Source organism: Arachis ipaensis, chromosome B6 (assembly GCF_059453495.1).
Source record: "Arachis ipaensis isolate K30076 ecotype BB chromosome B6, ASM5945349v1, whole genome shotgun sequence".
Taxonomy (NCBI): domain Eukaryota; kingdom Viridiplantae; phylum Streptophyta; class Magnoliopsida; order Fabales; family Fabaceae; genus Arachis; species Arachis ipaensis.
In genome coordinates, this window is record NC_142441.1 from 117,645,426 (window position 1) to 117,660,867 (window position 15,442).

General features: G+C 28.2%; 1 protein-coding gene across 2 annotated transcripts; it reads left to right on the forward strand.

Annotated features, from left to right (window-relative positions):
* The first annotated feature begins 1,281 nt into the window (after positions 1 to 1,281).
* LOC107604776 (alpha-L-arabinofuranosidase 1-like) lies at positions 1,282 to 8,649 on the forward strand. 2 transcript variants are annotated; one of them, XM_021104681.2, is made up of 17 exons: positions 1,282 to 1,504; positions 1,682 to 1,736; positions 2,693 to 2,901; positions 3,922 to 4,052; positions 4,605 to 4,761; positions 5,041 to 5,110; positions 5,337 to 5,482; positions 5,778 to 5,823; positions 5,954 to 6,009; positions 6,123 to 6,276; positions 6,380 to 6,498; positions 6,590 to 6,664; positions 6,779 to 6,882; positions 7,367 to 7,420; positions 7,688 to 7,889; positions 8,170 to 8,313; positions 8,418 to 8,649. In XM_021104681.2, the coding sequence occupies exons 1-17, from the start codon at positions 1,328 to 1,330 to the stop codon at positions 8,511 to 8,513; spliced, it is 1,995 nt and encodes a 664-aa protein (XP_020960340.1). In that variant the 5' UTR covers positions 1,282 to 1,327; the 3' UTR covers positions 8,514 to 8,649. The 2 variants fall into 2 exon arrangements, with proteins under 2 accessions (XP_020960340.1, XP_020960341.1); XM_021104682.2 differs by lacking the exons at positions 6,123 to 6,276; positions 6,380 to 6,498.
* Positions 8,650 to 15,442: the final 6,793 nt, after the last annotated feature.

Genomic DNA, 15,442 nt, shown 5'->3' on the forward strand with positions numbered 1-15,442 from the left:
TGCAGCAAATTTGAGTGTAACACGAAGATATTTGGGTGTATTTTTATTTTGATAAATTCTGCATAATTCAAAACTCTTCATCTTCCTCCTTCTCATCTTCTACTGCTTCTTCTTCCTCATCTTCTTATTTCGTTTTCTTATAATTTTTCTTGGGAGAAAAAATCAAACAAAGAAGAAAAGAAATACATAATGTTACAAAATTAATAAAAAAAGGAGGAGCAAAAAAATGCAGCAACAACAATAATAAAAAGAACCACGATGAGGATGAAAACGCGAAAAAGAAGAAGAATGAATGCAAAGAAAAATGAGGAAGAAGGAGAAGAAGAAGAAGAAAAAAGAGCAGGAGAAAGAACCTGGAATACAAACGTTAAAAATTAAAGATAATAACTATAAATATAATAATTATAAATATATCCTTACATTTTTATATAAAAGTCTCATTCTCATAACATAACATACATTATTATAATAGGGATATTGCTACCTTAGCAATTTTAAAGAATCCAATAATGCATCAAAATTCAAAACACTTCATCATAAATTTACAATCATCTCAAATAATAAGGCAAACCGGGTGGTAAAACATTGTTATTAGGGTTCGCATATTGTTATTGTTTTCACATACAAAAATGTCTCGAAACATTTATAGATGTCACAAAAAAGTCTAAACATTTTTGCTACTTCAGAACCAGGCATTATTCCCTTTTTCCCAGAAGAATTTGAGAAAACTTCCTATTTGAGACTTGAGATGGCTTTAATGAGATTCTCCTTAAAATTGCAACTTGAAAGCTTTAGCTATAAACTGCGATGGCCTCTTAATTGGGTGGTCCATTCGAATATTACTATGAGAAAAGCTTTTTTGAACTCTTTAATTAGCAACACAATCTCTCCGAATAATATTTGACATTACCTAAATATATAATAGGAACCTAAGAGGACTACATAACCTTGTGCCCGATTAGCTAATATATATTAACGTGTTTAATTAGTTCTTCTTTTGGTATAATTCATTCTAGGTAGAATTAATTGTGATGTAAAATTTTTTTAGGGTTATGTTTACGAACTTTATTTTATATACACTTTTTTTTAATTAGGAAAATTTACTCTTAAACCTTTTTTAAAATGTCTATTTTACCGTAATTTACACAATTTTTTTTTCCCAAAATCGTCAATTACACCCCCTAGAATTGAATTTGTATTTTTCCACACTCTCTCACACACAAGCATTGTTTTCTTCTACTTTTCTTTTTAAATAGAGAGTCACATGCAGAGAGACATTGTTGTTTAATTTCAATAGTCATCCAGAGAATAATAATCACAAAACAATATGGTTTCTTATAGTTATAGCTCTTCTAATTTGCTCTCATCTTTTGTGTTGTGTGTTGTTCTTGTTGCTAATGCATTTCAATGCTTTACGAGTGATGCCACTTCAACATTAATGGTTGATGGATCTCCAAATTCTGGAAGACCAATACCCAACACCTTTCTTGGAGCATTCTTTGAGGTAATAATTAATTTATATTATACCCTTTTTTTTCATTGTATGTGCGCATTCTGTTTTTATTTTCCCATGGCTATAGTTATAATCTATATGTGGTGTGATAAATTAATTTATATTTCATGTCAGATTAAGTTCTTAGTTACATAATTACCAACAAATTAATTTATTTATATTTTGCAGGAAATTAATCATGCTGGTGCTGGGGGATTGTGGGCAGAACTTGTGAGCAATAGAGGTCGTCATTATTATATTTTAAGCATTTTTATTAAGGGGAGTTTATTATAACTATGGTTACTGTGGCTATACATAATACAACTTTGTCAAAATTTGAAAAACGTTAAAACTAAAGCTATATTTTTTATAATTTTAGTAATATTTTTTATTTTTATTTCAAATTAAAGATATTATTAAACAATAAAAAAATATTACTTTATTTTTGTAATATTTTTTAAGTGTGGCTAAATTTATATAGCCACTGTAAGTCTATAACCACTAATGTAACTATAGATACCATATCATGCACATTTTAATTATGTTAATTTTAAATTGCGCTACTGTGGATTTTAATTATGTATGGTGCATATATATACTTGATGCAGTTGCAATATTGCTGTTACAATAGTCGTTACAAAACAACAGTTTAAAACTACAATTCCTGATTTTCTTTTAGTAATATTTAAATAAGCTTTTAAGTATTTGCTATTTTTTAAAAATAAACTTTAACTATATACTAATATATATAATAAAAAATCATTTAAATTAATATCTAATAAATTTTAAATTATATATTTTTGTCTTTAATAGTTTTTTATTATTATGAAAATCTCTAATATTACTTCACATATTGGTCTTTTTGTATTTTTCAATAAAATTTTGCTAGTCTTTTTACAAAAAGGGTAATTCCTCTAAAAGATTTTAAGAATAATAAAAAACATTATTGAGAATAAAAGTATTTGATTTTAAAATTTTGTAAAGACCAAATTAAATATTTATATTAAACAATAATATTTGGGAGATAATAAAAAATTAATTCAAACAATCTAAAGTTATTTTAGAATAATTATATAATTTTAAATATAATAAATATGTTATTACAGTTTTTATGTTATATAAAATAATGTAGATATTATTTCTCTAGCATTACTGATATTAATAATGTATAATGATTTTCTTTTAACATTATCATTTCAGGTTTTGAAGGAGGAAGAGGGAGTGGTAGTCCTTCAAGTATTTATCCATGGAGAGTAATTGGAAATGAATCGTTGATTTCAGTTTCAACGGATCAGACGTCATGCTTTGAACGTAACAAAATTGCTCTACGCATGGAAGTGCTTTGTAACGGACCAAAATCTTGTCCTCCTGCTGGTGTTGGTGTCTCTAACCCTGGTTATTGGGGCATGGTCAGAATTCAGAAACTGCTACTTTCTATACTCTGCTAATTATCCATTAGAAAAAATTTACAAGTCTAACACTTTTATTTAAATTAAGATGACGCGGGTTCAGGTATTGATAAAAATAAAAATATATATTATGAATTATATATGACAAAGAGTATTTAAAAAAATTATGTGAAAATTGTTTTTATATTTTTATTATAGATAGTAGATATTTTTTTTGGTGTCTTGAGAAAAATAACAAGAGAAGAAAAAAGAACACAAATTCAGAGAGCTCAAACGCTAATAGAAATCATATCTTTCTGTAAAATCTTATTCAATGTATCCCCAAGCTCTATCCAAACATTGCATTTAGCATTAGCTTTAACCACACAATTTATTTTCCTTCGACTAAGTTCAAACTGAACTTCTCAATTTTTTGACAAGAGATCATGGAGTTCAACCAAAGGTTATGATCCACCATTGTGCTATGATTGGAAATATTTTTTAGGATCAGAAAGGTCTCAAAAGGAGTCCGTTTCACAAATTACATTCTTAAAATTAGCTTCTCAAGACAACATTAAGCCATGCCAAGCTGCCATTAATTCACAGCGATACACTGGCCAAAAAGAAGAAAGCCAGCTTAATTTTTATTTTACTTTTTCTTTAGTCAAAATCAAAACTTTTTTATTAGAAATTACTATCTTTGTATTAATATATATCTTTTTTTTTGTTATTCTCTTTTGTTTTTATTCTTAAATTATTACAATCACTATTATAGTCGCTATAGTTATATTTTTCATTATCTAAAAAAAAAGATGATAAGAAAAAAATATATATTTTTAAAAGAAAAATTTTGATTTTGATTAAAAAATTAAAATAAATCAAAATAAGGTGTTTTACACAATATTAAAATGTTTTAAAGGTTAGACACAAAATTAAAATTCAGTTAAAGTAGTAGGGATTAAATTAAAGCAGTATTTTTCACTAAAAAAAAATCACCATTATTACCTTTGATTAACTTCTTTTTTCCTCATGTATGAACAGAATATTGAGAAGGGAAAGAAATATAAACTTGTGATGTATGTTAAAGTTAAAGCTAGTGGACCAGTTGATTTACAAGTTTCATTGACAGGATCTGTTCACCGTGTTAACATGGTTTCCATTATTAGCTTCAGGTGAGTTACATTATTTATTTGGTTTTGCTAGCTAAACAACGATTTTTGTAAATAATGTGAATAATGGATTCTAGAATTAACCCAATAAAATAAAAAAAAAAACATTTCACTTTCAAATTATCACCTAGAATAACCATCTGCATACTTAGTGAATTGAACTCCAGTCATTGTTAATTGTGCATGAGTAAATCGAATTAAAAGAAATAACCATCCAATTAAAAATAATGAACATAATCATCTGCATACCTATTGAATTGAACATCCGACATATCTATTGTTTACATTATTTAGTATTCTCATTATCTACTTATACTTTTCCTTATTTAAATTAAAATAAGTGGAATTTGTTGTTGTTTACCCTATCCTATTTTAATTTGCAAATAAAATACAGTAATCAAAAAGTAATTTTTAGACGAGAAGTTATTTTTTAAAAAGAAATTGACCACTTATCAACTTTAAAGTGTCGAATTATATATTTTAAATAGTACATATTTAAATTACACATGAAACCGCTACTAATTAGATTGCTTATATTATATACGTTCTTGGCAGTGCCATGACAGATAATAATTTTTCAAAGTGGACAAAAGTAGAGGGAATATTAGAATCAAAGGCAACAAATCATAATTCAAACCTTCAAATAACAACTACTACGAGAGCCATATTATGGTTAGATCAAGTATCACTTATGCCTTTGGACACATATAAGGTATGTTTTGTTCATCATAATAGTAATAATAGTGATAACAATTTCATTATTACTGTTATTGTTGCTGTTATTAACTTGAGTATAGCACAATTACTGTTAATTAATGTGCATTTTATTTTAGAGGATATGTGCTTTGTAAAATGTTCTTATATTTATGAAAATTTTATATTAAAAAATATTCCAATGTAAGATTTAGTGTAGAAGTTTTAGAAATATGAAAATATCCTTATATATATAATCATCATTCTTTTTAGAAGTTTACTATTATTGTTGGTATAGGGTCATGGTTTCCGAATGGATCTTTTTAAAATGGTGGCAGATTTGAAACCAAAATTTTTGAGATTTCCAGGTATGCTAATACTATAAGTTTCAATTACATTTATTTATTTTTTTAATTAAAAAAATATTGATGAAACGAGAAGGAAAAAAAAGTAATAACTGAGTTTTGAATCATAAGATATATAATGTTATGTATATATTTAGCTATTTTACGGGAACATGTGACTTAACTAATATTAGTTGGTCCTCTATATAAGATATGTAATAATAATTGTTCATTTTTATTATTGCAATAGGTGGTTGCTTTGTTGAAGGATACTATCTGAAGAATGGATTTCAGTGGAAAAATACAATTGGAGCATGGGAGCAGAGACCCGGTCACTATGGTGATGTTTGGAAATATTGGACTGATGATGGTTTTGGCTTTTTTGAGATGCTTCAAGTGGGTGCACTAATCTCTTATATTCATGTCTAAACACTTCATTCTTTTTTTAACCATCTTTCTATGAACATCTTCATTTTTAATTAAAATATGAAATTATTGACCATTTTATTAATATTTTTAGTATCTTTTCTTACAATATATATCTCATTTTTTTTATGCTTAGGAATTGTTTTTTTTTTTTAATTTACTGTTTATATCAGGGTTTATTGGATTATCTATCAAAGCAATAGTTAAAAATCGGATTATGTTTAGTTTGTTGTTCTATTATATTTAATGAGTTTTGCTTAAATAGTTAGCAGAGGACCTTGGTGCATTGCCAATATGGGTGTTTAATAATGGTACGTTCTCTTATTATATTAATTAACTAGAAGTTTAATTTTTTTTTCTTTTAGAAAAAGAAAAGATAATAAAAATCACAATTACCTCTATGAGAATGTGCCCTTATTTTCAATTAAATATATTGTATAGGAATGAGCGTTGGTGGAGAAGAAGTTAACATGTCTGCCCTTTCACCTTTTATTCAAGTATGAAAAACTTTCACTTTTTTTAATTAATTGTAAATTCAATATATTATTATACCAATTTTTATGTATGATATTATTCTTTCTAAATTAAGATTTGTATTTAATTACAATAGGATGCCCTTGATGGCATTGAATTTGCTAAAGGTTCTCCCTCTTCAAAGTGGGGATCTGTTAGAGCTTCAATGAGACATCCTGAACCATTCGATTTCAGATTTGTTGCTGTTGGAAATGAAAATTGTTTTCCTCATCACAAAGTGCACTATCAAGGCAACCATTCTTTAATTTATTTTGTTTATGATTATTATTATTAACTACTTTATTTATTTGTCTTTTGTATTTATTTATTTATTTATTTATTTTGACTGAACAGAAAAGTACTTTAAGTTCTATGATGCTATAAAACGTGCTTATCCAGAGATTCGGATTATCTCAAATTGTGATGGTTCTAAAACGCCATTAAATCACCCTGCTGATCTCTTTGATTTTCATGTAATAATTTTTCAACTAAACTGATAACTACTAAACTTTATTCTCTTTTAGTTTGCCATATTTAGTGAATTTTTTTTTTTTAATTTGTTAGATATATCCAAATAATTCTATGGACATGTTTTCCAAATACTCCGTATTCGACAAGACATCAAGATTGGGTCCAAAGGTTTGATTATATTGCATACTTTTAATTTCTTTACTGGAATTATTATTTATTATTTATTATATACATGCATTTGATAAATGAAAGATCAACTTTGTCTATTGGCTTTAAATGTAGGTGTTTGTTAGTGAATATGCTGTTGTGAAGGATGATGCAAGAAATGGAACCCTTTTGGCTGCATTGGCTGAAGCTGCATTCCTCATTGGATTAGAAAGGAACAGGTTAGGTGGCAATATAATACCGTAATGTTAGGAAGACAAAAAAACAAAACCAGAACTTGTCTTATTTAGCATTCATTAATTGTCGTCACAATAAATAAATGTTAAATAAAGTAAGTTATGCCTATTTTTGGCTAATTTTATTTGGTTATCAAACATTTCCGATATAAAACATAGTTCTTTTTCTTCTTTTTTTTTTTATTAATTTCATTAGCAAACTGGCTTTTTAATTTAAGTAATTTTCTTTAGGAAAAGTATAGATAACTAACAAGATTTTTGAACAATGTGTAAACAATGTGAATTAATAAAGTTAAAAGAGTAAATTTAATTAGTAACATTAAATTAGAGTATAGTATATTTTTATTTGATTGGTGGTTGTTTATGTTGTTCAAAATTTTCATTGTTCCCTAGCACTCCCCTTTTCTTTATTTGATCTACTAGTTATATTACTCACATTTATTTCATTTTATCTCTTAATTTGATGCAGTGATATTGTCCACATGGTTTGCTATGCACCGCTGTTCATAAATAAAAATGGAAGGTCAATCTAGTTCTCTTGACCACCAACTATTTTTTTTAATTTCTTGAAAAAAAAAATGAGTTGCATATATCTTCAGTCTCTATAAACTTTTGTCATTTCTTTTGTCCCTTTCAAATTAAGAGGGACTAAAAGTCTAAAACCAACAGAAAAAAAAAAAAGAAAAATAAAGAGAGAAAATTCAAAATAACTTATATTTATAGAGATTAAAAATATATTTTAAAGCAATAAAAGTAATTAATGTGATGAGAAATTAAATTGAATTATCAGGTATAGTTGGATTCCGGATGCAATAGCATTCAACTCCCATGAAAGCTATGGAACTCCAAGCTATTGGGTCCAACAACTTTTTAGTGAGTCAAGTGGAGCTATATATCTCAATTCAACTCTCCAAACTTCATCTAATTCAATTGTTGCATCTGCAATTGGCTATCGAAGTTCCCAAGATTCCAAAATCTACTTAAGAGTGAAGGTAATTGCACTAATATTATACTCTAATTGTATATGATTATATAATGTGTGTGACTTAACTCCTTGTGAAAAAATTGAGCTGGCTAATCATTTTTTTCTTTTGTCATAATTTGTAGATAAAAGAGTAAAAATAGTTAGTCAACTTAATTTTTACTTACAACGAATCAAGTCACAATATGTATGTGTATGATTTTATTGACATTTAAGAAAGCATATATACATGAAACCTAAGCTTATTGTTCATTATATATGAAATTAATTTAATATATTAAATTTTGCAGGTGGTGAATTTTGGAAGTGAAATTGAGAAGCTTCGGATAACTATTAATGGATTGAGCTCCAATGTGCAACAATCTAGATCAACAAAGACAGTGCTCACATCATCGAACAAAATGGATGAAAATTCTTTTTCACAGCCAAACAAGGTAATAATATATATAATGATAGGATTTAATATTTCATCATTTTCGCTCATTAGGAATTATTACAAAATTATTATATGCTTTAACTTGGTACCTTTTAAATGTAGGTTGTGCCACGAAAAAGTGCACTTGAGAATGCTAGCAACAACATGGTTGTCTCAATTTCTCCGTATTCGGTTACATCATTTGATTTATTAGTATAAGACAACCAAGCCATGCTTTAATTCCAACATGAATGTAACATGAATGGAATTAGGCGAGCAAATACGTTTAAAACGTCTTTAAATAAAGATGTTGGATCTTATCTATTAAAGAGACTATTATATATTAAATTTTTGACATGTGATATAAATTAAAAATATTATCTTTATTAAAAAATATTATTATATTCTTAAAATTGTTATTTTGGTTCTGAAATCAATTTTATTTATTTGGAATAAACTACTATTTTTACTTACAAATACTTAAAATAATATTGACAAATCTATTCATCATAAAAAAATGAAACTCATCTTGTATCACAAAAGATGAATTTTTTTCACAAAATTATTCAAACTCTAAAAAATAATTAAAAATTTTTAAATTATTCTCTAATTTAATCTAACCTAACCTCATTTCTAATATTAATCCACCTCCAAAATCCCCAATACACCACCACCATCACGGTCGCTTTTACCATTGCCGCTTCCGCCACCCCTCACCTACCCTAACCATGATATTGTTTTAAAAACAATCAACTGGTGCCTTTGATAAGATAGAATAATAAAATTGATGGTGTCTTATTTCTATTCATTCAGGTTGTTTAGTATCATGTTACATCGGTATTTAACAGAATATAAAAAAAAGTGACGTATTATATCTCAAGGAGTAGGTCATCAATGGACAGGTGACTAGCACATCCTTACCAAATAAGGTAGCATAAGAGGTTTTATTTTTAAAATTGGAGTTGGAAGTCTATTAATTAAATGAACAGCTAAACCAACAACGAAATTCCAAAAAAATTTTGACAAGGACCATTGAAACATTAATGCTCTTGCAATGTTAAGAATATGTTGGTGTTTCCACTCAACAATACTATTTTGTTGAAGTGTCTCAACACATGATGTTTGACGCATTATACCCTGTGAATTATAAAAAATATCAAGTTTAAATTCAAGACCATTGTCAGTTCGAATAATCTTTACTTGAGAATTAAAATGTGTTTTCACATAGGCAACAAAATTCTGGACCAAACTGCTGGCTTCTGACTTTAATTTCATGAAATAAATCTATACAAATCTGATTTTATCATCTACTACAGTTAAAAAATATTTATAACCTTGTAGAGAAATAAGAGACATTGGCCCCCCAGATATCAATATGTATTAAATCAAAACTGTTTAAACTTGTTGTTTCAATAAGGGTATATGGTAACCGTTTTTGCTTTGCATAATGGCAAAAATCACATAGTTTAGAGCAAGTAGATACAGGAAACTGCACACAAGGATATATTTGTTTGATAATATCAAATTTGCTTTGGGGTACATGACCCAATCTAAAATGCCATAAATTCTCAATAGAAAAATTTGAAATTTGTGTAACCAAATTTGCTGTCCTAAGATTAGAAGAAAGTAAAATCTTGTCACTATGATTTTTCATGTCTAAAATCCTAGTACTCCTATTATATGTTGTATTTTCTATGTTGTCTTTATGTGCTAACTCTAATGCAGGAAAATCTAGCATGTATAATCCATGTTTTGCTCTAGCTGTGCCAATCATCTTCAAAGAGGTCTGATTCTGTATCTCACAAAGTTTGTCAGTAAAAATACATTTGCAATGCAGGCCTTCTGTAAGTTTGGAAATAGATAAAAGATTGAAGTTAAAATTTGGTATGTACAGCACATCCTTGAGATAGAATGTAGCTGAAAATACCACAGTTCCACTTATAGTTGCAGTTGTGTGTGTTCTATCTGGTAATTTTACCAGAATTAGTCTAATATGTCTAAAATTTGTAAAAAAATGCAATGAGTGTAATACATGATCAGTAGCTCCTGTATCAAGCACCCAAGAATTTGAGAGGTTTTACTGACAAAAATCGTGGCATATGAGAGCTCATGCAAAGTTTATAAGTCTCTAAAGGTATACCTCCACTCCCTGCATTTGATTGACATCTCTCACGTTTGCTCCTTGAAAAAACTATGAACACTCCTGCCGAGGAAAGATAAGCAGTACATCTCTCAAATTCTGATTGAATTGGGATTGACCATCAACTTTCTTGTCCTGCTTGACATTGTGGGTGCTGCTCTTTTCAATTCCAGTAGCAATATAATTAGCCATTGCTAGTCTCTTGTGGCCATTTCTGCCTTTGTAGATGAGGTGAAAATCCATGTTTGTGGTAACAAGTATCCACAATATGCCCTACCTTGTGACAATAAGAACAGGTCTTAGGTGCTGAATTCCTTCCACCTCTACTTCCACGTCCTCTTTCTCTAGAAACACCGCTTGGATTATTGTTGAAATTATGAACTGAATTGTCCAAAGATGGGTGTAGAAAGTAAACACTTGCTGGATCTACAATTAAATTGGTACTCGATTGTAGTTGCAAACTCGATAGTTGGCTTATAATGCGAGCTAGATTTCGAAGCTGAAAGCTCTCATGTGAGCCGTCCCTCGACATTAGGTCAGAAGGAATGTTGGCCATTGATGCTAATTCAATGCTATATTTGTATCCAAAAGCTTCACCTCTTTCACGATCCTTCATGCTCACTGCACCATGATAAAATCGTGATTTGGATCTGATTTTATTGAAGAAAATAATATTGAAGTGGAAGAAGAAGACTTAGAGAAAGTGAATTTGTCATATGAACAAATACAAAACTTAAAATTGAAAGAAAAACACAGAATACCACAGAGTATATATTGTTATCCACTATTTATAACTATTAGAAAATTAATCTTACTAAAACCTAACTCAATATGGTAAATAAATTAACTATGGTTATGCGGTAATTACTATTGCTAGTTTTAACCTATAATCAAAACAAACTTTTCTATCATTCTAACTAAAGTTACAAAAACAAATACTATCAACAAATTATTCAACCATAATCAGTTACAGCTTGCTTTTATGAGCCATTAGATACCAGCTTAATATCATCTCCAACATTATCTCTCGCTTGATTCATCTCCCAAGTCTCTCCGGTAGTCGAGAGCTCCCCACGGTGGCCCAACAAAATTAAACCGGATGAAGTCTTAAAGTTATTCAAAACTCTACACTTGTTTATGCATCTTATGATGAATTCCAGAGAATATAATACATCAACCTAGCTTATTATTGATGGCACAATCAAGAAACTGGATCAAAAGGATCCACTCTTTGAAGCTTGGGAGAGATGCATCACTTAGTTTCTTGGATAAATTGATCATTGAGTCCTGAAATCTCTGAAAAATGTAGCCTCTGATCTATGGGATAATTTGAAAAACAGATATATAACCAGGGTGATAGGTTCATAATTACAGAACTGTAACTGCCTATTTCACAAAACTAATTCCACAAAAATCGGTTAATCTCTGTTCTTTCATCACCTAAAACTAGCCTCAAGAATCTATCCTACAAAATTATTACTACCTCAGTCCAAAGTCAATAAATCAAAACAAGAGAAAATCAAATCAACCCAAATTATGCAGTTTTTTTAGTAATATTTGTTAAAATTAGTTCTTATGAAAATGACATTTAATGTAAAAGTTTTTTGGTAGGATAGTAGGTATGAGTGTATGACTCACGTGATTCTTAAAAAAAATATTTATTTTGCTGCCTTTTCAGATTGTATATATATATATATGGTATTTCGACAAGAATAAATTTAAAATGACTAAAAACATGCATATACCTCCAAAATGCATTGCTCCCTGGGAAGGGGAAAAAATTAAAATTGCCTCAGTTGTGAATAGAAATGATGCGACTTATAAGATGGTGACAAATATGATACCTGTTCAAATGGTTCACCAGATATATTTTATCAATCTACCTCTAGATTGATAAAATTGGCACTCTCTTACAAATTTAATATTTTTTATTCCAACTACACATTCCATTTTTATTCATCACCAACCCTCCCTATACTAACATTCCCTGCATATATTGATTTATATCTTTCACACTCGTCACGTGGATCCACAACAAAGATTCAACACTACCACCATAATAAAGCACATATACTAGCCTTACATCCAAGGATAGGGACAAAACTATTAAAACAGGGAGAGTCTAATTCAATCTTAGATTTTTTTTTTTTTTTTTTTTGACAATAGAAGAATTATTATTCAAGGAAATAGCCGAGCGACACTTCGCAAAAAACACATAAGATCTTAAACTAATTTAATCTTAGATGTTAGTATAAAGAGTGAAGATTATTTTACAGTTATAAGACCATCTTATATAGTCGTATCATAACCAATTTAGGTTGGTCGAACGGTTAGTTCACTCGTTCATTTAAGCAAGTAGCGAAAATTCAAATTCTGCCTTATTCATGTAATAATCCATTGGCCAATGATAAATTCTTAAATGAAGTTCAAATTTATAATGAATTAGTCCTTTGAGTAAATTTAACTCGACTAAAAAACTAACTCAAAGAATATCAGTTTCTCATGCTTTGTAAAAGCTATAACTAATTACTTTGACATTCCTTAAAGTAAAGTTGTAGTAATTACGCTCATCAAGCCTTGAACTTGTTCTTTAATGATATATTAGAAAGTTGTTAAACTTCTTCCTTAGGAGAATCCTCATTCTCATCACCATTTGAGGATATCAGCCACTTCTCCTCCCTTCTTTGGATTGGGAGTGAAGTCAAGCATGTGTTAATTGTGTGATCCATTAACAAAACTTGTGATCAAATTTCAGAGAATCTGTATTAAGACCGTTCAAGAAAACACATAATGAAATCTAGTTCTTTATAAACTTTGCATGCACATGAGCACATATTAAATTATTAATTGGTCTAAAATTCTCAATTCCTCCCAAATTTTCTTCAATTGGATGAACACATTTATTACCGATAACATACCTTAGTAAAGAGCTTCATTTAAATTTGTCAAATGCAAGAAATTTTCTTAAATGGTAGAATCAGATCAGAGTAGCTCGGCAATGCCCCAGTTATAGAGAGCGCTTTAATACCATAAAATTTCTCATCAGAAAAGCAAAGCAAGAATTGAAAGAGAATTGAGATTGCTTACATTGCAAGTAAAAACGGAAAACATAATATTAAAAAATTAATTTTTTTAGTCAACATTAGTCAATATTTTAAAGATTACTTTATTTATTTTAAATTCTAGACACTAAACTATAAATTTTAAATTATAAACTTAAATGCTAAAGTTGACTAACTAAAAATTAGTTACATATATTTTGTCAAATAGAGATCAAAAGCTCAGCTTGTATATTAGAGTTCTTTGTTTTATATAATATATATTATCTTCCTTCCTAATGTGTTCACACTCCAACTAACTCTTCTTTCTATTCTAACTAACTATATTATTCGGGTATACATAATTACATTACACTTTATGAGGTGTATAGATATCCTCCAATCCCTTGCTTGTAGTACCAAACCTTTTATTTTTGCACAAAGAATTTATATCATTAATAAACACAAAATACACCAAACAAAATAGGTAGGAAACACAAACTGAACCACTATTTAAAAATTTATTATTAATCAATAAACTACTACTAAGATAATATTCAAATTTTTAACATTTGTTTAAGTAGAGAGTGACCAACTCACTTAAGTTAATTTTTAAGGTTGTTATATTTTTTTTAGACTTTTATCAGTGACGAATTTAAAGGAGACCTAAGGTGGCCATGGTACCTCCAATTTTTTTTTTTTTAAAGTTAGTACTCTTAGTTTATTATTATTATATAATTAATATATATTATAGATTAAATATATTTTAGTATACTAACACACTAAAAAAATTTATATGTTAGTAACTTAATATGTATAAATTATAATGTGTATTATAATATACTAGTTGTAATTAACAAATAGATTTAAAAAATAATAAAAATGTATAAATATATAAATTAAATAATTGAAAAGTTATTGAAAAATATAGGTTTGGATTAATGTAAATAATAACAACTATAAAAAAAATTATTTTGACTCTTTCTATGGCAACAGTAACAATTGAATAGACTTTTTAAACAATAAAAATTATTAAAACAAGACTTTGAAACAGGATAAAAAATAAATTTTTAGCAGATTATATGATTGTATATATTAAAAAAGAGAATGCTTCAAAATTTATTTCAGATGATAAATTGATAATTTTAGTTATATGAAATATCGCAGAACAAATTTAAAAATACCAAAATCCTAAAGTATGTAGTTGAATGTTGATTTCTATATAATATAATTATTAATTTTGACCTATATACTATAAAATATATTTTATTGACTTTTTGTTATGTTATATTTTAATTTATTTTGTATTTAATTTGTCCCCCTCTTATAAAATTTATAGATCTACCACTGCTTTTCAAGGTATTCCCAACAGACCAAAAACTAATTTGTCATTGATTAGGACTCCATTTAAGAGTTTGTCGTTGACTAATAGATTGATGCATGTATAAGGCAAAATTCGAACTATTTACACTTACTTAAGTGTATTAGTAGATCTGGATCTCCATATATTCCTTGCTTCTTTTGGCAGGCTCAACCAATCACGGGCCTCATGCATCAATCAGCCCATTATCAATACTCGCTTTCTTACTAATTGGCCCAATTCCCAAAATCACAACTTCTTTTCCGATCTTAGATCTTTTTGTCTTTTAGAGAAAAGTGATTAATCAACTTATATATTCAGAGAATCAAATAAAAAAGATGGTATAAAATGTCAGGAACTTAGGATTCACCTTCTTTCAATAAAGTAACTTTGCCAAACACCTATGATCTTTTTAACCTTTTAGATATATGTTTAAGTTAATATAGTACTGATTATCAAATAAAATAAAAATAGTTAAGCTGATCTCATCACTTAACATTATTTAAGACGAGACTTTTGGCATACACAAATAATTGAGTCCACACAACTTTCACGCTCTCTTTTTCTTTTGTTTTTTCTTTACAACTTTTGTGTTTAAAACATGGCCAGC

Excerpts from the sequence above, each read along its gene's own strand:
- LOC107604776 (XM_021104681.2), top strand. The coding sequence starts at position 1,328 with ATGGTTTCTTATAGTTATAGCTCTTCTAATTTGCTCTCATCTTTTGTG. Across the intron at positions 1,505-1,681 it reads TTCTTGGAGCATTCTTTGAG|GAAATTAATCATGCTGGTGC; the intron begins GTAATAATTAAT and ends TATATTTTGCAG. Across the intron at positions 6,010-6,122 it reads CCCTTTCACCTTTTATTCAA|GATGCCCTTGATGGCATTGA; the intron begins GTATGAAAAACT and ends TAATTACAATAG.